The 19,325-nt window shown below is 56.3% G+C and overlaps 7 protein-coding genes across 7 annotated transcripts; 5 read left to right on the forward strand and 2 right to left on the reverse strand.

The window, feature by feature from the left end:
- The first annotated feature begins 64 nt into the window (after positions 1-64).
- B0H18DRAFT_994394 (uncharacterized protein) lies at positions 65-1,529 on the forward strand. Its single transcript, XM_048045253.1, has 6 exons — positions 65-141; positions 210-305; positions 372-617; positions 1,000-1,201; positions 1,264-1,396; positions 1,452-1,529. The coding sequence occupies exons 1-4, from the start codon at positions 127-129 to the stop codon at positions 1,186-1,188; spliced, it is 546 nt and encodes a 181-aa protein (XP_047895989.1). The 5' UTR covers positions 65-126; the 3' UTR covers positions 1,189-1,201; positions 1,264-1,396; positions 1,452-1,529.
- Positions 1,530-2,763: 1,234 nt separating this feature from the next.
- B0H18DRAFT_147650 (phosphatidic acid phosphatase type 2/haloperoxidase) lies at positions 2,764-4,335 on the reverse strand. The gene is made up of 9 exons (XM_048036860.1): positions 4,295-4,335; positions 4,186-4,228; positions 4,040-4,136; positions 3,868-3,981; positions 3,682-3,807; positions 3,584-3,627; positions 3,472-3,535; positions 3,185-3,419; positions 2,764-3,129 (listed from the first exon to the last, which is right to left on the reverse strand). Exons 3-9 carry the CDS (start codon positions 4,120-4,122, stop codon positions 2,908-2,910), a joined length of 888 nt encoding a protein of 295 aa, XP_047895990.1. The 5' UTR covers positions 4,123-4,136; positions 4,186-4,228; positions 4,295-4,335; the 3' UTR covers positions 2,764-2,907.
- A 346-nt stretch (positions 4,336-4,681) lies between these two features.
- On the forward strand, positions 4,682-5,751 carry B0H18DRAFT_994402 (uncharacterized protein). The gene has a single exon (XM_048045254.1). It carries the CDS (start codon positions 4,759-4,761, stop codon positions 5,644-5,646), a length of 888 nt encoding a protein of 295 aa, XP_047895991.1. The 5' UTR covers positions 4,682-4,758; the 3' UTR covers positions 5,647-5,751.
- A 103-nt stretch (positions 5,752-5,854) lies between these two features.
- On the forward strand, positions 5,855-6,751 carry B0H18DRAFT_994403 (PDZ-binding protein). The gene is made up of 5 exons (XM_048045255.1): positions 5,855-5,936; positions 5,997-6,124; positions 6,176-6,301; positions 6,358-6,424; positions 6,473-6,751. The coding sequence occupies exons 2-5, from the start codon at positions 6,101-6,103 to the stop codon at positions 6,553-6,555; spliced, it is 300 nt and encodes a 99-aa protein (XP_047895992.1). The 5' UTR covers positions 5,855-5,936; positions 5,997-6,100; the 3' UTR covers positions 6,556-6,751.
- Positions 6,726-13,937, reverse strand: B0H18DRAFT_1093698 (uncharacterized protein). Its single transcript, XM_048032354.1, has 19 exons — positions 13,414-13,937; positions 12,766-13,361; positions 12,634-12,717; positions 12,589-12,607; positions 12,163-12,531; positions 11,594-12,142; positions 11,003-11,573; positions 10,123-10,950; positions 9,857-10,057; positions 9,656-9,833; positions 9,582-9,604; positions 9,441-9,560; positions 9,395-9,410; positions 9,296-9,373; positions 8,573-9,253; positions 8,423-8,523; positions 8,185-8,372; positions 7,346-8,131; positions 6,726-7,293 (listed from the first exon to the last, which is right to left on the reverse strand). Exons 1-19 carry the CDS (start codon positions 13,911-13,913, stop codon positions 6,876-6,878), a joined length of 6,306 nt encoding a protein of 2,101 aa, XP_047895993.1. The 5' UTR covers positions 13,914-13,937; the 3' UTR covers positions 6,726-6,875.
- A 556-nt stretch (positions 13,938-14,493) lies between these two features.
- On the forward strand, positions 14,494-16,882 carry B0H18DRAFT_994413 (uncharacterized protein). Its single transcript, XM_048045256.1, has 7 exons — positions 14,494-14,596; positions 15,258-15,293; positions 15,332-15,445; positions 15,505-15,765; positions 15,818-15,845; positions 15,923-16,131; positions 16,183-16,882. The coding sequence occupies exons 1-7, from the start codon at positions 14,559-14,561 to the stop codon at positions 16,493-16,495; spliced, it is 999 nt and encodes a 332-aa protein (XP_047895994.1). The 5' UTR covers positions 14,494-14,558; the 3' UTR covers positions 16,496-16,882.
- On the forward strand, positions 16,590-18,485 carry B0H18DRAFT_147780 (uncharacterized protein). The gene is made up of 7 exons (XM_048036861.1): positions 16,590-16,965; positions 17,023-17,077; positions 17,145-17,173; positions 17,233-17,280; positions 17,330-17,467; positions 17,531-17,759; positions 17,813-18,485. Exons 1-7 carry the CDS (start codon positions 16,691-16,693, stop codon positions 18,374-18,376), a joined length of 1,338 nt encoding a protein of 445 aa, XP_047895995.1. The 5' UTR covers positions 16,590-16,690; the 3' UTR covers positions 18,377-18,485.
- Positions 18,486-19,325: the final 840 nt, after the last annotated feature.

Raw genomic sequence — 19,325 nt, forward strand, 5'->3', positions numbered from 1 at the left:
ACCAAACATACTCAAACACGTAGCCACCCGTGCGCCTCCCCGCCGAGACGCGCTTGTTGTTGAATCCATCCGCAACGTGCTCGATACTCTATACGCCTTGGGACTGCTGAAGGCGCTGCGCATGACATGGCTTCTCTCGAGGTAGCTATACCTCTGCTTTTTCTTGGTGTGATGATTCACTCACTGGTTTGAATGACTTCTTTGATCAGACGTTCGAATCTACACTGAAGGATGTTGTTACTGCGAAGCGATTGTCCGCTTCCAAAATGGCGAACTTGACGGAGATTGCGTTGAAGTGCATGAAGGTGCGTCAGATCGCTGGACGCAACATTGTTGAGTGCTCATGATTGGTCGCTTGTCGGGTGACGCAGAATGACACCCAGCTGGTGTCTACTCTGTTCCGCACCCACAGAACTTTGTCCTCAGCATCCAAAGTCAACAGCCTCTACGTGTTCGACGCGCTCTCTCGCGCAGCCAGAAATCAAGTGAACAAGCACCGTCTAAGTCCCCCTATCGACCCAGCACAGGGCAACTGCGCGACGTTCATCGTGAAGGTCGAAGGTGTCCTCGATAGTTTGTTCCAGGATCTCATAACAACTCGTGATGAGACATTAAAGGTCAGTCTTCAACCTTTCTAGCTGACACGTTGGGGTATCCGGCAGACGGGAGTACTATTGCGGTGGTTGAACAGTGGTGAATCGGCGACGAAGGTGCTCCACCACTGCGTTTCAATGTGTCGTGCGACGCGTGAAATGGCTCCACAAGGTAGTCCGTTGGTCAACCTATACTGACCGTACTCTACGCTGCTTCGCCAAGCCCCCGATTCGACCTGTAGTGTGTCGACACGGGAGAGCTATCGCGACGACATCGTGAGCGCGTGCATACGATTAGCTACCTCCGCTATCACATGACCGTTCCACAGCCGTCATCCTTCTATCCGCTACGAATTGAAGTAGAAAGCCCGGTTCTAACCTTAACTTTGGTATGCGCCGCTTGCAGGAGAAGTCCAAGAAGGTCCTTGATATATGGGTCAAGAACAATACCTTCCCATCCGCCGCTTTAGAACGACTGTCGCAGCGTCTGGAGAATCCGGCAAAAGGTGCTTGTCGTTATCTATGTTTCTTCGCTGAGTGTAGTTTCCGTTCGCGCAATTCTAGTCCTTTTGTTTTCAGTCACTGTCTGCTTTGAGTGAGAAATGAAACTGAATCGTGATGTCTTCGTCAGAATCCGAAGGGATTGTTGCCCCAAGACCGGCAGACCCACGCAGTACAACCGCTCCCACATTCTCTACGACACCACCGCAACCACCGCCTGTTACCGCTGACACAGGTGCTGTCACGAACCTAATCAACCTTCTCGCAAAAGCCAGGAATGCGAATGCCGTGCCCCCAACGAGGTGAGTTTGAGAGCATCGCTGTGCATTGTGATCAATGGCTCAACCGCGCTTGCAGCCAAATACCGACAAATACAGCCACTCCCGTCCATGCATCCACGGCCACACCTCCACTGGCTGCAGATCCTCTTGCTTTGATCCAGCAGCTGGCGCAGGCAGCAGGATTGGCGAACGGAGTTCTTGCACAGCCCGTACCATTACCCGTGTCATTAGTCCCGTCATCCTCATCTGCAACAAGTGCTGTTCCTGTATTGCCTCCTGGCAGAGGTCCGCCGCAGCCTCCGCCATATCGAAATGATCATTACGGTTCCGGTCGTAGAGAGTCACCTCATGACACGTATGCCGGACCAGATCGTGGCAGAGACCGCGATGATTTCTACGATGAGCGCCGTGACCAAAGGGGCGGCCCCAGAGGTGGCCCCAGAGGCGGCTTCCGCGGTCGTGGTCGTGGAAGATGGGATGACCGTGACCGGTACGACGACCGGAACCGAGATCGAGATTGGGCTCCTCAACGGAGAGGCAGACCGAGTCGGTCGCGCAGCCCGCCCCCGCCAGGTAGATACGGAGGGAGGAGGGACAAGCCGCCGTACAGCCCGCCACGGAGGCCACCCAACTCTCGCTACGCCGACTCATCAGCCGCTCGTGACTCTGAGGGAGGAGGCTCCAGGGCGCCCGTAGTAGCCGGGAAGGACGAGTTCGGACGGGACATCAGGCCACCCTCGCCGGACAACACACCCTCGGGATCCATCCGCCACAGTAGTGCAGACACCCATTCTCCTACACACATGACGACAACACGCTCCCCGGTAGACCGACAGTCTGCGGGGCTCGCCGTTCATTCGCCGCGACGTGACGGGCCATCGTTCCGTCCACCGCCACGAGGCCCGCCGCCCGCTCCGGTACAGGGAGGACTAGATACAGTCGATCTTCTACGTTCGACCCAACATTGCCCGCGTCTTGGACTGCACTGGGGAATGCATGGAAGGTCACACATGGGTATCTTCCTTCTCAGGAAGAACTCATGGCCTACGTGCTCAGCGGCTTTGGCGCCCCTCCGACGGCAAACGAGTTCACGGGAGGCAGCGGTGGCCAATGGGCAGGCCAGGATAATACTTACGGTGGCGGTAGTATGTACCCTGACGAAGGGAGCTGGCAAGGGAACGGCGGGATGGACCAGGGAGCACTACACGGCAGCGATAGCGCGTACGGCAACGGCCGAAGCGTGACTTACGGGGGCGAACAAGCGCACGAACGGGACATGTCTCGCCGTGACGGTGTCCTCACTCAGCCCCCGGCTGAGCAATCGACACCCGGAGGAATTATGATGGGCGGTCCAATGGACCAGGAGGGAAGTGGCGACGCAGGTTCGGCGACAGGGCGGATGCAGAAGGTTGGCGACAGATGGGTCTTCGTTCGAAGTGCGGCGCCGCCATGACAGTGATAGCCAGTTGTACCATTGAGACGTAGTTCCCCACGATAATCAGCACCCATGCATGCCACTAGTCGTACATACTTTACACACTCTCAACTCCGTTTGCATGCTCCATACCTGCTAACTCGTATTGGTATCCTTTCCGTTTTCTCGTGCGCCGGGCTGCGGTTCGTGTAGAGGGCTTTGGCGTGGAAGGCAGACGACTGTGGTGGGCGAAGGGGTTCGGCCAGTATGTGAGGTAGCAAATCACAGCGCAGGCAGTGCCGAGGAGACCCCCGACGATTACATCTTCCTTGTGATGTCTCTGCAGCGCATTGTCAAATCAACGGAATATCAAGCAAAGCGGTCAAACGACGCACATAATCTTCCACTCGACTGACGGCGACCCAAGTGGCGAATGCAAGAGGTAAGCAGGAGAGGCTGAGCCGCGCAAGTCTACTCGCGAGGAAACTCCTTGCCGCAGCAGGTCGCGTGATGCACCACGCTCCGGTTATGCCTGCTAGCCAGAGCGACAGGAACATCATCCCGGAGAATGCTGTGGAAGAATGGCCGGACGGGAACGATCTCCGTCCGTCCAGAATCGTTTCGAGGTCGCTTTAATGTCCGGTCAGGGATGCTCGCACGCGTCGTTGAGCGTGCAGCTCACCCTGCGCATGCTTTTAACTCTTTATCCCACTTGCATCGTGATAGGAAGTCGGGACGCAGCCGCCCTGTAGCAGAGTAAGGTTTGAATAGGTCCGTATTACCTCCACACTTACCGACCCGGTTTTTGAGGACCTCTGTGGCAACTTCAGAGAAGGCTCTGGAGAACGGTACGCTTCACATCTGGTGCTCGCGTCGAACGCGGCTCACCCACCTTGTTGCGTAGAGTGCAAGAGCTCCGTGATGAAGGTCTAGAGCAGATCGCCTCAGACATGAAATGACGCCTATCACCGCGAAGGGGACGACGAAGGCGATGAACCAGTTCAGGTCCCCGCCAATCCTAGGATGCAATAGATATGGTCAAACCGCGGCGACACGAGAAAGTAGAAGGCTTCCGTACTGGCTTTTGTGATGTTTGTGGTCAATCAGGGTATCCTTGCGGTCGAATTCTCTTTCATACGGAGGGAGTCCGCTAACGATCCATGCGATGAACCATGCTACGGTCGCTACACTCCTGATTCACGAAGTTCAGCTACCAATCCTTCTACCACGGTTGTGATGTTCGGCCTTACCAGTCTACAATGTAGGATCTATCTAGCCAGTCAAAAGCGTCCTCCCCGAAAACATTTTGTAATCTATCGAGCATGGTGACCATGGTGGCCAAAGTAGCTTATGCAGTAGTTGAGTTGTGAACGCTGGTACATCGCATTTGACTTACTGGTAGTATTGCAGATTGATAGAGCAGGGCACGCGAGTGCAGACTGCATTAAAGTTAATCAGGCCTAAGTCGCGCCCAGCCATCCAAAACCTGAGCTTGTTGTACATACACACTTGTCTATCGCCTTGAGCTCGCGTCTTTGTATATGGTGGTGCAGTCAACTGGATCGCGAGACGCGGAGCAGAGCACAGCTCTATCGAGGGCGGGTTTGGGGTGGGTGAGAGTCAACCGTGCAAATTCTGCGAAGATATGTACCGAAGCTCAGCGCTTAGGTGCCCGCGGGATCCACTGAGAAAATTGGGGTTTTCACCAGGTTTACCGTTGTCCGTTGCTGGTCCGTTGGGCGTGGGTTCAGGACATTCTCATGCTGCAGCTGCATGCCGCAGACACGATTGATTCCGAGACTTGGCGCCCATGGCCACAGGCATAAACCACGTGCCCCTAAGCCGTCGTGGTAGACACGTGGCTACGACGCGCTCTTGCTCCGTAGCGCCCGCTTGTCTCTTCGCGACCGCGAGGGTGAGTAACCGACATTGGGAATGGCTCACAGTTTGTTGAGCTGTGAGTCTACAGATGTCCAACCCAGAGGACCTTCTGTCAGAGTCACTCGGAAGCCTCTACAACTACACACCCATTACCCATTCATCTGCGGGATCCACCTTCACCTACGACTACCTCGGGCGAGAGGACGAACATGATGGTGGTGACGACCCGACGGAGAACTATGCCTTGGATACCCCTTTCACCATAACTTTGACGACTCCTGACACGCAACCAGCCAATTGGGCACTTCATGCCTCCTCCATATGGGTATCCGCCCTTTACATCGCTGATCACGTTCACGATCTACACCTCGATCTGCACACCAAGCGTACGGCCGGCGAGGGCACTCGATTGCGTGTGCTTGAGCTAGGAGCTGGAGCAGGGCTGCCCAGCATCCTTATTGCGCGACTCTACCCCACCGCGGACATCGTGACCAGTGACTATCCCGACGACGAGCTGATCTCGACGCTGGCAGACAACGTCCAGAAGAACGAAGCATTCACACATTGTCATGCTATTCCGTATGCATGGGGCAGCGACCCATCTCCTCTGTTCGCGCCCTTTGCGGACGTTTCATCTAGGCGAACCGGGTTTGACGTCGTGATAGCAGCAGACACGCTCTGGAACCCAGAGTTACACTCGAAGTTCCTCGGCTCTCTGTCGGAAACACTGAAGAAGACACCCGATGCACGCGTCCATTTGGTCGCCGGATTCCATACGGGGAGATACACTGTAGAGTCATTCTTGAAGGCTGTACCAGATGCTGGTCTAGAAGTGGAGGAGGCAGCGGAGCGAGAGGTAGGGGGAAATCGACGGAGGCCATGGAACGTCGATAGAGCAGATGAGGAGACCGAAGAGGAGCGAAGACGGTGGGTGTTATGGATGGTACTGAAGTGGAAGGAAAGCGCATTGGCATAAGTGAGATGAAATGGGATACCACTGTACTCTAGATCAATGCTTATCACGCATGCTGAATCCCACACAATGCATTGGTGTCTGGGCTCGTGGGGGCCTCGAAGATGACTTCGAGTATCGAGACCTCGACACATGACTGACGAAAGGTCTTAAAATTATGGCGATTCACACGACACCGATATTCGGTTCGATAGATACGTTGCATATTGTTGCGAGTTACTCGCTGAAGCCCTTCGCCGACCGTCGTGAGATCATGTTGACAATATGAAGGTATACACTGAGCTTTCTGCTGCGTGAGCTGTGGCCCAGGTTCACCATTTAGTACACCTTCCATTTACGGATGCGCACTTTAGTCATCGATCTAGATCCGACGTCGGCTCCCTCGACTCGTCGGTCACGCCGCCACCAGCCCAGCAACCTTGCTCACTAACCACCATCTCGTCTCTCTCTGTGTAACATGGTCTGTAAGAAATGCGAGACTGTGAGTGGATCTCAACTCGTCTTGAATGCATCGCCTAATACATCGTTACAGAAACTCTCGAAACTTGCTGCTCCCGACCCGTTCACCTCGAGCTCGCAGAGTATCAAAGAGGGCTCTCGGAGAGTCGGAGAGAACAAACTGCTGAGTAGACCGGGAAGCTCGAAAAACAGATTTCAGGTGCGCTTAGCCTCCTCTGTGTATTCGCTTTGTAGCTAACAGTCATTGCCATGCAGCCGTACCAAGGAAAGTGTAAGGACTGTAAGTCGTCGGTTACACAGAACAGAGCGAAGTACTGTCACGGTGCGTCGATACTCAGCATCTCTTGGGCACAAACTGACGTGCTTCTAGGATGTGCATACAAACGTGGTGTATGTGCCATCTGCGGCAAACAGGTCCTCGATACGACTGGTTACGTGATGTCAGCCAAGTAGACGGCTTGTGTCGGTCAATTTAGGCGGTACTTTGTACTTTTATGCAAGTGTAATCTAGTCCTCACTCGCTATCATTATTTGGATCGTTTTCTGTCGTTTATGTATGCATAGCGAGGGTCGCTTCTAGCAAACTTGTGCATTCATATAGCTTACGCCAATGCAGCTGGGTCTCCTGATCCAACATAAGATATATGCATTACAGTCAACTAAACACAGATGCTATGAACAGATACAAGGATACATGTTGAGGGTATGTATACAACTTCGAAAGCGATGCGATAGCCAGATTTCCAAAGATCGTCGATAGTAGAAGAAGCACTCTACACATTGCGCTGCTTCGTCCTCTGCTCATAGATCTCCTCGTCGATTGTGTTCGTGCTGAGGAACCGCCAGATCTGCACAAGCCTCGTCTGCCCGAAACGCCTCAATCGCCCAACAGCTTGCGTCTCGCAAGCGTCATAGATTTCCTGGGACTGCGCCAGCAACGGCGAGAGGAAGACGGCATGGCTCGCGGACGTTAGGTTCGCCCCGCTCGCGCTTTCGTCCATGACGTTCAGGAGCAGGACGCGCTCGTTACTGTCATTCTGAAACTTCTCGAGGTTCTTGCTCTTCTGCGACGCAGAGCCCTTGATCTCTAGGAAGTCGACGCCGTTCGCAGACAGAGCCTCCGCGACCTTCTTCATGAGATCGGGGAACTGTACGAAGATGAGGACACGTTCGTCCTTCGGGATCTTCTTTCTGCTCACGGTCATCAGTAAAGAGGATGTACTCGCAAAAGTGAGAAACTTACTTGATCAGGTGGATGACCTGCTCGAGCTTCAGACCGTAGTGTTTGCCACGGCCATCACGAGCCTCATCGTCAATACCGAGCGTATCACCCTTGACGACGTTCAAGACTCGGGCTGCGGCCCTACACGCGCCGGACGCAGCGTAGACGCACTCTTCCTTGTCCGCGCACTCCATGACGCACTTCAGGCAGCCCATGTGACCACATGATGACAAGACGGCGACCTCCTCGATGGGCACCTCGTCTCGGCCACAGGAGGGGCAGAACACAACGGGAGGGACCTCCCTCTGTCGCTGGAGATCACGCACAGCGGTGAAGTACCGGAGCGACCGCACGCGTCCAACGAGCTCTTTCGTCAATCGGCGGATCTCGTGGGTCTGCTCACGGTGCTCCCAGATTTGCTCCTTCTTGCTGTTCGACAAGTTGTCGTCCTTGCCCTTGCCTTTGTTCTTGCCATCAACTTGCTTGTTGGTGGCCGACTTCAGAGGAGCCGGGATCTGTGCCTCGTCAAGGAGAGCTTGCGCTAGTTCCGTAGCGTCCTTGTCGCCGACACCCTCGTTGCGCGTCACGCGGACGTACTCGCGGAAGAGCGACTCTTGCTCGACCTTGCCGATCTTCTGCTCCATCTTCAAGGCCTCCTCGAGCTTCTTGAGCAGCTCCGCCTTGCAGTTTTCCAGCTGCTTCTTGCGCTCGTCGACGATGACCTGGCACGCTTTCATGGCGTTCTCCTTGTCGGATGTGTCGAGCTCAAAATGCGAGCAACGCTTCAGAAGTGCTTCCTCAGCAGTACTACACAGACAGTGTCAATGGCGTGAGGGTACGACGACAATGCTCAGACGTACCTGCTTTCACCGAGGGCCTGTGCCACTCGCCTTTCCCGGTCGCTCTCGCTCTTCTTGCCTCGCTTGACCGTCATGTCTAGGGCGCGAAGATGATGCTCGAGTTCAAGATAAATCGCTCGTTCAGCTGCCGGCAGATTTACGTTCTTGACCTCGGTGGCCGACGGAATCTCGTCGATCTCAGCGATGTTCTGCACCAATCGTCAGCAACGTCATCTACCCTCAAACAGATACAGCATACCTGACGAACGAAGCGGTCCAAGAAACCTTGTCCCACTTCATGACGATGCGCGTGCCATTCCAAGCTGTGAACTTCTCGGAAAGAGTGGAACTTCTCGACGGCTATGAAGAAATGAGCCAATATCAGGAGCAAATCCGCTAAAGGACTCACCAGTCTGCTCGCGCTTGCGCTTCTTGACCTGCAGCGATTGACCCTCACCGTCGTCATCGACACCGAGATGCAGATTTAGGAATGCGGAGATCGTCTTCAAAGCACCGAAGTCATGGATAGGAGGAGTACCAGAGAGAACCCAATGCCTCTCGGCAGTAAGGTTCGTTACCATAGAGTGAATCTTGCCGTCCAGGTAAGTGTACTCGTCGACGACTTTGCGAGCGAAATGGAACATCTCGAGCGGAGGCGCCTTCATCTGTGTCCAGTCTCGCCTGACGGCGGGCGACTTGAGTTTCCAGGGATCAGTGTCCTCGCGTCTCTTCTGTTTCTTAGCGGGCCTCTGGTCATCGTCCTCAGCCTTTCGCTTCTTCGTCACCTTGGGTTTGCCCTTGGACGTCGTCGCCTCATCGACGCTCATAGCCTCCGAATCCTCAGTCATCGGAGGAGTGGTCGCGTCGCTACTGTTCCCTTTGCGGCTACGCGCCTTCGGCTTCGGTTTCGGCTTAATCACCCTCTTCTTCGGCTTCGGTAGGTCCTCGTCGGACGACACAATGAATGAATCGGCGTCGGAACCAGTGTCTTCGGCGGGCGACGTCGCTTCGTAGTCTGATTCGACTCTTTCTTCTTCGCCGAACGCTTCGCGGGGGCTGCCTTCTTCTTGCCACGCTTGACTGGAGGTTCCTCCTCATCCGAGTCAGCGTTCTCCTCGTCTGAAGATAGCACCGGTGCCTTCCGGACATCCTGCGTCGCCTGGGCCGAGGTGCGTCTGAGTCTTCTTCGGGCTCGCTGGTCTCCGCCGCGCTGGAAGCAAGTGAGCCTTACGCACTGGGATGACAACCTCCACTATGAGACCTGTCCGTGGACTCACAGAGGTGTTCTTGCTAGTAGAATTGAGCGGCGCAGCTTTCGTTCCCTTCTGCTTGGGCTTAACTGCCTCGGGTGCTTCTTTCCGCTCTCCACAACTCGGCAGCTTCCCGATAGTTCTTGCCTTTCAGCGCTTCGTCGGCACGAAAAAGTTGCTTTCGTCCTCGTCTTGAATATATGCGTAGTTCGTGTGTCAAATGCTTAGCACAAAACACTTACCGAGCTTCCGACCCTCCAGTATCTGATCCATGACCGCAGAAGCCCCTCGTCTCTGAGACGATCCACCTGTTCGCGAAGCGAGCCGAGAACATTCTCCATCTTGCGTTGAAGTATCGACCATCTTGCAAGGCAGACTCCCAGCGGCAGCCAACGCCTCAAGGTTAGCCAGGTACACGGACTGTGGAAGAGGTTTGACGCGACGACAACAATGTCGGCTTCCTGTACCTCCTCAATCGTAAGGGCGTTGATGTTCGTCGCCGTCGCCAATTCCACCACCTTGAACCGCTTACCAGTGAACTTCTTCACCTCAGAGCCCCATTGTCGTGTCAGGTGGGGCGGCACAACGACGAGGGTGGCCTTCACAGGTATCTTGCCCTTCATATCCTGCATCTTCCTAAAGTCCTTCTCACGTCTTTGGAGGTGCAGTCGATGAGGCCGAGAGTGATCGCAGTCTTCCCGTAGCCGACTTCGTCAGCGAGGACACCGCCGCGGACGTGAACGGGCCGCTGAGCGCGGCCTTCAGCTCGCCATCCCAGAGGCTCCATGATCGCTTCCGAAATTTCCTCCTCAACGAACGGAGGAGCGTCAGGAGACTCCTGGGCCAGCATCCACGTCAAAGAGCGCAACTGTTCGGGACGCAAGGGGGTTTTGAAGCTAGGAGGCTGAGCGTGCTCAGTGTCGTGCCTGTTCGAAGATAGCCTGAACTTAGGCAGGTGAATTTTCGCTGCAGGTAGGAAATCCGTGGTCAACCGCCACGAGACAGAGACTTTCTCCGTCCTGCCCGCTGTCGGCAACCGAGACATAGCCCGGTGCATGAGCGAGGCGACGTTCACACCGATGCGCACGACGCCGACTCCATTTTCCTCGAGCTTCAATTGCGTGACGAACGGCGCCGGCCGACGCTTTAGGTTGCGCTCGTACTCTCCGGCCTGCGCGGTGTCCTCAATGGCAACCACGCGCTTCTTGACCTTGGTCCAAAGCAAACTAGGCGCGGTCGGTGCACAGCGCTCGCAGTTGACGTGTCCGCTCGGTAGCTCGGCGTCATGCCAGTCGCTAAAGCGATCTCCGACGTTCCGAATGCGCTCGATGAGCCAAGCCAGCGCCTTGAAGGTAACACGCTCGTGAACCTTGTCCACCTCTTTCCATGTTCCACGAGGCCACTCAGGACCTGCTTGATCCAGAAGGGGCACACGACAGACCAGGAGCGCGTTCGCGCTACGGCATGCCTCCGACGAGACGCCGATGTCGAGCTGTTCGCCCGGCACAGCGTAGTGGGCCGCATGTCCGACAACAGGCTAGACGGGCGATATGAGAAGGTTTCCGCGTCCACCGAATGTATTTACTCACCGCTAGCCGCACATCAGACGCCTTCATCCACTTGTACGGGATTTGGCAGCGGATGTTCTCCACATCGTCGGTATCGGACTGTCTCCACTTTGACTCGAGCTGGCAGATAATCGGCCGGGTCTCACCGTACTCATAGCGGCCTTTGCTGATAGAAATGACAAAACTGTCATCTGCCGGGTCGCCGCAGCGCGTAGGATCCAAGAGGAGGAAGAGGGGCGGCAAGTGGGCATCCTGGTCATTGGTCGACTTCCTGTGCAACGCCGAGTTCGCTGTTCCGCACTTGTCTAGCAGCGTGTACACGCCGCATATGTCCCTGTCGAAGTGGACGAGGTCTTTCTTGTCTACGCTAATCTCCAGCCGCGAGTTCACCATCTTGTCGCGGAACTCCTTTGCTTGGAGGCCGAGTCTTTGCTCCCACGATGGTGCGGGCTCACTACCGGAGATGGTGATTTGGACAGACGTTGTATACGGCAGAGCGAAGTCCCACCGGCCACTGAACAAGCCTGCCTCGCACGCGAACCGTCCAATGGGCGATTCGAGGAGCTTCCGGGTCTCAGAGTTGGCAGGCTCGCTGTCCTCAGGTTTGCAAACAGCCGCCACTCGGGTTGCTGCGGGTTCAGCTGGAGCTCTAGGTAGGCAACAGGCGACTGGTAAGTCGCCGCCCATATCTCCTGCCGCTTGGGCTCGACAAATCGCAACTCATGCGCGGCCACACGGAGAACAGCGTCGCACCACGAGTCCCATCGTTTCTCCGGGATGGTCACGTCTGCTTTATCCCTGAGATTGTCAAGGAGCTCGCGAGAGACATTAGCGAGCGACAGGGACATCGGCAGCGTCGATTTGAGCTCCTTCGCAAAGGCCAGCGGGGGCATGCGAGGGTCGGCGTTGACATCGATCGCTTCGAAGTTATGCTCCGGACGGCCACCGCACTTGATGCAAGACGACGAACCGCAGTCGACACAGCGGTTTAGCTGGCGGTCCGTAATGTCTTTACGGCCTTCGCATTCGCAAAGACGTGCGCTCTGCTGGGCTTGCTGAAGCAACTTCGCTAGCCTCGTTTCGGCCGTTGAAGCCAAGTCTAGCGGCTTCTCCACCAACTGATCCTCGCCTGAGACACGCTCGTCGACAGGAACATCCTTCCTAGGCGCCGGGGCGTCCACGTCCATAGCCTGCTCCTCTTCCTCTCCTCGTCGATGGTCATGGCCATGTTGTTCTTCGACTCGTACGTCGCCTCGTCGTCGCCTTCTTTGAGCAGCTTTCTACCGGAAACTAGCGCAGCGATGATGCAGGCGCCGACGACCGTCGTAGACATGGCATTGCCGGCCAGATCGGCCAGCTGGTCCTCCGTTTCACGTGTAAGCAAGAGCTCGTCAACAGGCAGCCCCTGCATCGATAGAGCCTCAAGACCGACCATGGGTCCGCCGCGATTCGTGATGTACGGAATCATGGATGGCGTCAGGCATGGGCATATGCCAACCTTGTTCGACCCGATTGTCCGATCGACGTTCTGTGACAAGTTCCAGACCTGACTATTGAGCAATCAGCATTAGCAAGTACGTAAATGAATGGTGCAACGGATGTCTCACGTCTTATACGAAGGGTCAACTCCCTTCTTCGCGATCGCAATAGACTAATGTCCATCAGATCCCAAACGCGCTCTACCTGCCCGACTCCCCAGTCGTTCCAGGCGAAGTCAGGCATTTTGCAGAAGCCACCTACGAGAACGTAAGTGGCAGTGATGGCACATCCGAAGATGACAGTACCTTCTTCCCAGCCGGTCAATGGCCGCTTCAGACCCAATTCTTCTTCCAACCTCGCTCGCTGGTGCCTAGACTCGCAACGGCCCCAGTCCGTACGTCCAGTTCGTCGATCAACGCCATTGAAGCTTTCCGAAACAAGCTTCTCCCTCGCCTGGTGAATGCGGGGATCGTCGGAAGGCAAAAGGAAGGCGTCTAGCGTGGACGAGGCCGGACGCTTGAGCTTACCAATCCAGTCTTTCCACTTGCCAGGGATGCTAGAGTGCCGCTGGTTGACCGCGAGCAGATATACACGCGTTCGCGTGTGCGGGATGTAGAAGTTCTTCGTGTCGACACGGAGGTAGTCGGCGCTGTAGCCGATCTTTTCGAAGTACTCGGCAACGCGATCCCATGGCGCAGAGCACACGTTCTCGAGGATGACGAGAGGCGGCTGGTGGTTCTTCACCCAAGACATCATTCCACGGAATGTCCTCCCCGACTCGCCGTTGTCGTCGATACCTTGCTTCTCGTTGTTGAGGTTCGAGTAGTCGACACATGACGTGCCAGCAACGAGGAGGTCAACGTCGCCCGGAACAGGTGCCAAAGACCCATATGCAGTGGTCCTGGTAAACGTGCTCAGAGAATTGTTGACCAGAATCAAGCGAAACCACATACGCATGACTGTCTCCAAGTTCACAGACATCTCGGAACAGCAGCGGCGGCTTGAAGTTGCGTTCAATGTACGCCTGCTTGAACGGCTCGATCTCGCACGAGAAGACGTGATCGAACTCGAGTTGCACGTCGTAGTGCTCGAGGATTGAGCGACGGATCTGCTCAAGTGCGAGCAGTGGTGACTCGGTACCAGAACACATGGTCGCGACGCGCATCTTCCGCCCTTCAAGGTGCTCAGCGACGGCCTTGATCTCAGGGACGCGCGAGACCAAGTCAGAGAAGATGGCAGGTATGTTATGAATCGGTGGGAGATCGGACGCGTCTGGGGCGGAGCTCTTGGACGTGGTGACTACCTGCGTGTCATCGGCTTCAAGTTCAACGTCGGACGCCTCGTCCGCGCTGCTTGGGAGCTTCTCCGCCTGGGCTTTCGCGGGCTTGCCACCAAAGAAAGAAGCAATCGACTTTTGGCCCTTCGAGGCAGAAGAGCTCTGACCTTTTGCCATCCTGAAAGACGGCGCGAAGAGAGGGAAGGGGAGGGGATGAGAGAAAGGCAACGTGTTAAGCGCGTCGCGTCAGCGAACGACTTGATTAGTCACGTTCGCGTATGGTCACTTGTGACTGTCACGCGTTTGGATCGAGCAATCTAATTAGGTGAGTAATTGATTATGAATCGCGTCTTTATGTTGCGATGCAGTGCTCAGACACGGCCGTGCAAGACCGGAAGTGTCGACAGTTGTCTGCGGAGCATTGATGCCTTCGCTCGACTGGGAATGGGACAAGCCGGTAGCACTTGAACCAGTCACGCAAAGATGTGGAAGCTTCTAGTGAAACCAGCGGGCGATGGTGCTTAATGTAACACGCGATATTCGCCGCTGAGTACTGAAAGATCTGAACAACAAAGGTTTGCTGACTACATAACAACTTTTTGTATTCACAAACAAAGACGTCCGACGAGAACGCGACGCGCCGCCATGAGTGCACGTGTCCGCGTTGAATGGCGAGCCGAGACTAACTTCATAAGGAAACCTGGGCACGTGGCGTCTCCTTGGACGTTGAGCAGGGATGCGATCCGAGCTCGTGCCATACAACGACGACGACCTCCCTTCCTCCCGCTGCGTCCAGGCGACACGCAGGAGCCTCTCCTCAACATGAGCAACGTGGAAGACCTGCTATCTAGCCCAGAACGGTGAGTGTGCGCGCTTCTCCCGTACTCGGCTAACGATCTCCCCAGTTCGCCGCCTGTGAAAGTGAAGTACAGTGCGCGCCGGAAGGTGAATGTGTCGCGTGTCTCCGTGTGGTCTGTCAATTTGAACGCAGGCCGGTACACAGAAGAGAAAGAGTACAGTAAAAGACGATACCGAGTACGTTGTCGTTCTTGCTGAGGTGTTGACTGTACTCACGATCGTCGACAGGGAGTCCCCGGCAGAAGAGACAAAGAATGAAGACGAGGAAGACGATGGTGCAAGTCCGGAGAAGCCTGCATCTAATGGTGCTAGTGTGAGTGTAATTCCCTTGCTGCCAGTGCAGTACAGGAAAACTACGACATGATCTCGCTATGCTGGTGTGGCCGGTGTACAGACAATGAAGCTAGAGTCCGCCTCATCGTCCGTGACAGCCCAAACAATCATCCACTGGCACATTGCGGTGTCGGGTTACATGAGACAGTACAGTCGGTTAATCGCTCGCCATTGTTGTTGACCCTTGGTTGCGTTCTCCCTTGAAGGCACAGACCACTCACACTTCAACAGGCATCTGCGAAGAAGCGTGCACCCAAGATGATTGACGTAGTGCAAGTCTCATGACGTTCCTCCCTCAGCTTGATCTGACGGTCACCTCCGGCCATACAGCCTGCGTGGACCGTCCCCAACCCGGGGTCGCCAAGAGTCGCCCGCCACAGGCAAGAAGCCCACAAGCAAGCTAGGAGGACTCCGCACTCTCGGGCAGGCTCAGTGGCATCTATCGCCCTGGATGACACCGATGCGTCTTCGGTGAAAGGTAAACCTCTCTCTGCAACCGGCTTCAAGACACCCGCACGGTAGGTGCTCGCCATAAGCGAGAAGGGGTGGGTTTATGACTGATTTACTTCCCGTCCAGGCGTGCACAGTCACCAGATAGTGTCGCTGACGATCAATCCGTCTTCGGAGAGTCATCGAAGTCGGCGCGTGCAAGAAAGACGGAGGCAGAACGTATCGAATTTCTCCAGAATGACCCGCTCACAGGCGAGGTGGAGGCACATCGTGTCTTCTGCAAGGAATGTCAAGAATGGGTCAATTTGGCCCCGAAGCGGAAGTACGTGATGCAGAACTGGGTCGCGCATCGGAAGCAGAAACACAAGCAACGCGGCAGCGCGGATAAGTCAGCTAACTTGATGCTGTTTGATGCTTTGCGACTGATCGCCTCGTTGCAGACACGACAACTCAGATCTCAAGTCTGAGGTCCTGCTGACAATGACGACGGTCACGCCGAAGATGACAATGCATCTGTAGCCGGATCCTCGGCGGCACCATTGGAGACCCCTCGGTCCGACAAGTCGTCGCGAGAGCGACCGAGCAATCGCATTACTGCGATGCAACGCAAGCTCTCGCTGGTGAACGACCCACAAGTAAGGAAGCTGATAGATCAAACCGTCGAATGCACGATATGCCGCGCGGAGGTGATCGTGAAGGGCCAAGTGGACTACGATCTGTCCCGATGGGAGGAGCACAAGGCTACGTGCACCAAGTGAGTCGCCCGGTGATCTGCCGCGGATGTCGCTTGACCTCGCGAACTCAGATCTACTCCCCGCGCCGCGGCTTCGTCCGAACCAACCGTCGCTGCGGCCAAAGTACCGCCGGGGACAGTACTGCGATCACCGCCTTCGGTGGCGTCGACGGATGCGACCGCTGTAGGGTCCGAGCCTTCCCCGTTGCGTGGCGAGAAGAGGCCGCGTGACGAGGATGAAGAGGACCAGGAGCCGCAGCGCAACGTACGCCCCCGCTCTGCATTCTACGAGGTACCGGAGGACTCGGCGGGCTTCCTGGAGTGGGTGACGCTGCCCTTCCGCTCGTTTGTGCGCGGATTCCGTGAGGGATTATCATCGGGATAGAGTAGGATCATCTCGACGTCCGTGCCTATCGCCATATCGCATTACACCACTTTGACTAAGGACTGCGTCCCGCCACCCTCGTTATCGCCCGCTCCGTCGCTCCTTGTCCCCCCTGCTGCTTGACCGTTCCCCCGCCTGTCTGTTGCTGCTGTGTTATTTGCTTCCGTGTATCTAGTCCGAATCTATCGTGAATGGATGTGCCCTAGCGGGCGAAATCAGGTTCCGCGAAGCTTTTGCCGATGGGCGCGGAGAGATGAGATCGGCGAGAATCCGAGGATGGGTCCGTATATGGACTGGCACGCCCGTAAGCGCGTGTCGCCTGGTTCGCCGTGCGGTGAATGCCGAGGCCACCCTCGCTGGGCCTCCTCCGTGCGCCTGGAGACCTGGTGGGTGGCGTCCCCCTCCCGCTCTTCTCTTCCCCCTTCGTCCCCCACACACGATTTCGACCCTACGATGGATATCAAGAAACTGTGCGCTCCCCCCTCACCCTGCAGCCCCTCCGGATGCTCACAGCCTCCCCTTCCCAGGTTACGATCGCCCAGTCCCGCCATGGATGTAACTCTAGATGAAATGAAAAATGAGGTGAGTGGCGTGGCCGCGGACGTCGCTCGACCATGAATGTACTTGTTGACACCTCCCTTCACTCCAGGACTACGGCACGAATTATTCTACTATGAGGTACGGAACGATCGCGGCCACCGAAGCCCCAACGACCTCACCAGACCCGCATTTCACAGTATAAATGAACCGAACGCACCCTCGGCCACGAGTGAACGCCACGCGAGGTAAGCCGCCGCCTGCTTGGATACACGCGCCTGGCTGACCTCGATGCAGCAGCGACAGCGCTCGCACCACGCTCGATGTGCGCGACGCGCCCGCCAAGCCTGTTGTACCTGACCAGCCCGACAACATCCTGAACTCTCCCGTCGGGCACCCGCCCGACGAGCCCGCCCTCGACTCTGCTGAGCGCGAGTAAGCGCCTCCCCTCCGCTGCGCGGAACGATGCCTCGCTGACACTCGCGTCCCCCGCCCTAGATTAACCCGCAGGCCCACCCCCGCTGAGAAGGCGCGCGAGAACAAGCTGCGGGCGGACAAGCTCTGCGAGATCTCCAGCCCGCAGCTGGTCCGATGTCGCCGCTGCAATTCCTGGATCAAGCTGTCCGCGAAGAGCGCGTTTGATCCTGCGCACTGGAACAAACATCGTGACCGATGTATACGCAGGTCGGAGACCGTCGTAGAGGAGCTACGGGAGACGAACAGCCAGGTATAGATGTTCGCGCACCGTGTGAGTTCGACCTGCTCACAGACACTCGACAGCAGGCACCATTCCCGTCTGACGTGAAGCCGCCTAATGCGGTCAAGCGCATGGTAGCCGCGCTGGCCACACCGCCGCTGACCCCGGATCGCGACGGCGACGAAACTTCGAGCGCGGATGCTGCGAACCCCCCGGCTAAAGAGGACTCACCTCTCACCCAGTTCTCCGACTCTACGCAAGCTAGCCCCCCGCCGTCTCCAACGCCCGTCCCTGCTCCGCCCCCGGCGATCCGCGATCCTGACCCAGCGTTCGAAGAGTACCTCGCCCGCTCACAACGTCGGCCGACACGTGACCTGGCGTCGCCCCTGCTGGTGAACTGGCAGGAATGGAGCTGGTCGCAGTTGAAGAAACCCGTGTGGTATCCCGAGCACGACGATTCGGACGATGAGGAGGAAGACGATCGGCGCCGCCGCGTGCCTGTCTCGCACGCGCGTGCTTCCGCCGGTGCCGACCGATCATGCGAGAGCGGTGCGCCCTGTTACGCGCGCCTTCTTCATGACAGACGCAACGCCGGCGCCGCCGCGGGAGCCATGGGGGGATCCGCTGTCCCCGGACGGCTGTCCTGATGAATTTAATAAAGGTGATCTCGAACGCATCTGATGTACAATCTATAATTCCGTGGTCTCGTCTTTACTCATGTTGTCTGCACGCTTTGCTATCGCTTCTTTCCCTCGTCTCTTGCTTTCGACGCATGCTTATTCTCGTCCATCTATCTTCTGAATCCTTCCCATTTGCTCAGATCTGTGTTGCCGTTGTAGCATAAGTGCCCTTGGTTGTTGATTGTCAAAATCCGTGTACTCCATCTGCTATTGCCTCTTGCCCAGAGGCGCTGGTGCTGGCTAGCGGCCGGTCGAAGTGTAATGTATGACTTGATCCAAGAGGCGGCGGATCGGCAGATCGGGTACACAAGGCCCCGGGGGTGGGGAGGGTGGTCGACCCTTGGATGGGCGATTCCGAAATTTTATACCAGAAGTTCGAAAAAACCGTCATACCCTCCCCAACTCGGTCGAAGTAGACCGTCGATAGTGTCGGATTAGTTGTAAATTAGCTTCCTGTCACACGCAGACAACCCTTTTTGCACGTGGCCCATTGGCTAGTCTACTTTTCGAGTTCGGTATTTTCAATCGCAGTCTAAATGTGCGTAGTGGATCGCAGGCGGAACCTCAAGTGTGTGGCTGAGCTTGTGGCGGGTGCGTCTGCGGCGGAAGCAACAGTGCGCTCTTGTCGCGTACTACTACTAGGTCGCCGTCTTTTCCACTGCTCCTCCTCAGCTGGACGATAGCGACTTTACCGCTATCTACCGTTTCCTTTCACGGGAAGACGTCCTCAGCTAAAGACTCGAACGTTCACCCCGGGCCCTTGCGCGTGCTAACACTGTAACAGTGTTCTCGACGTACCGTTGTGCGACAACTCCAAACACGAGCACGCAAACAAGGATGCGTGTGGTTTTCGAGCTCGTTTATCGGGCGCGGCATGCTCAAGAAGGCGACGCACGTATTTTCAGTAAGTGTTGTG

This window comes from Fomitopsis serialis, assembly GCF_022376445.1.
Source record: "Fomitopsis serialis strain Sig1Antser10 chromosome Unknown B0H18scaffold_17, whole genome shotgun sequence".
NCBI classification, from domain to species: Eukaryota; Fungi; Basidiomycota; class Agaricomycetes; order Polyporales; family Fomitopsidaceae; genus Fomitopsis; species Fomitopsis serialis.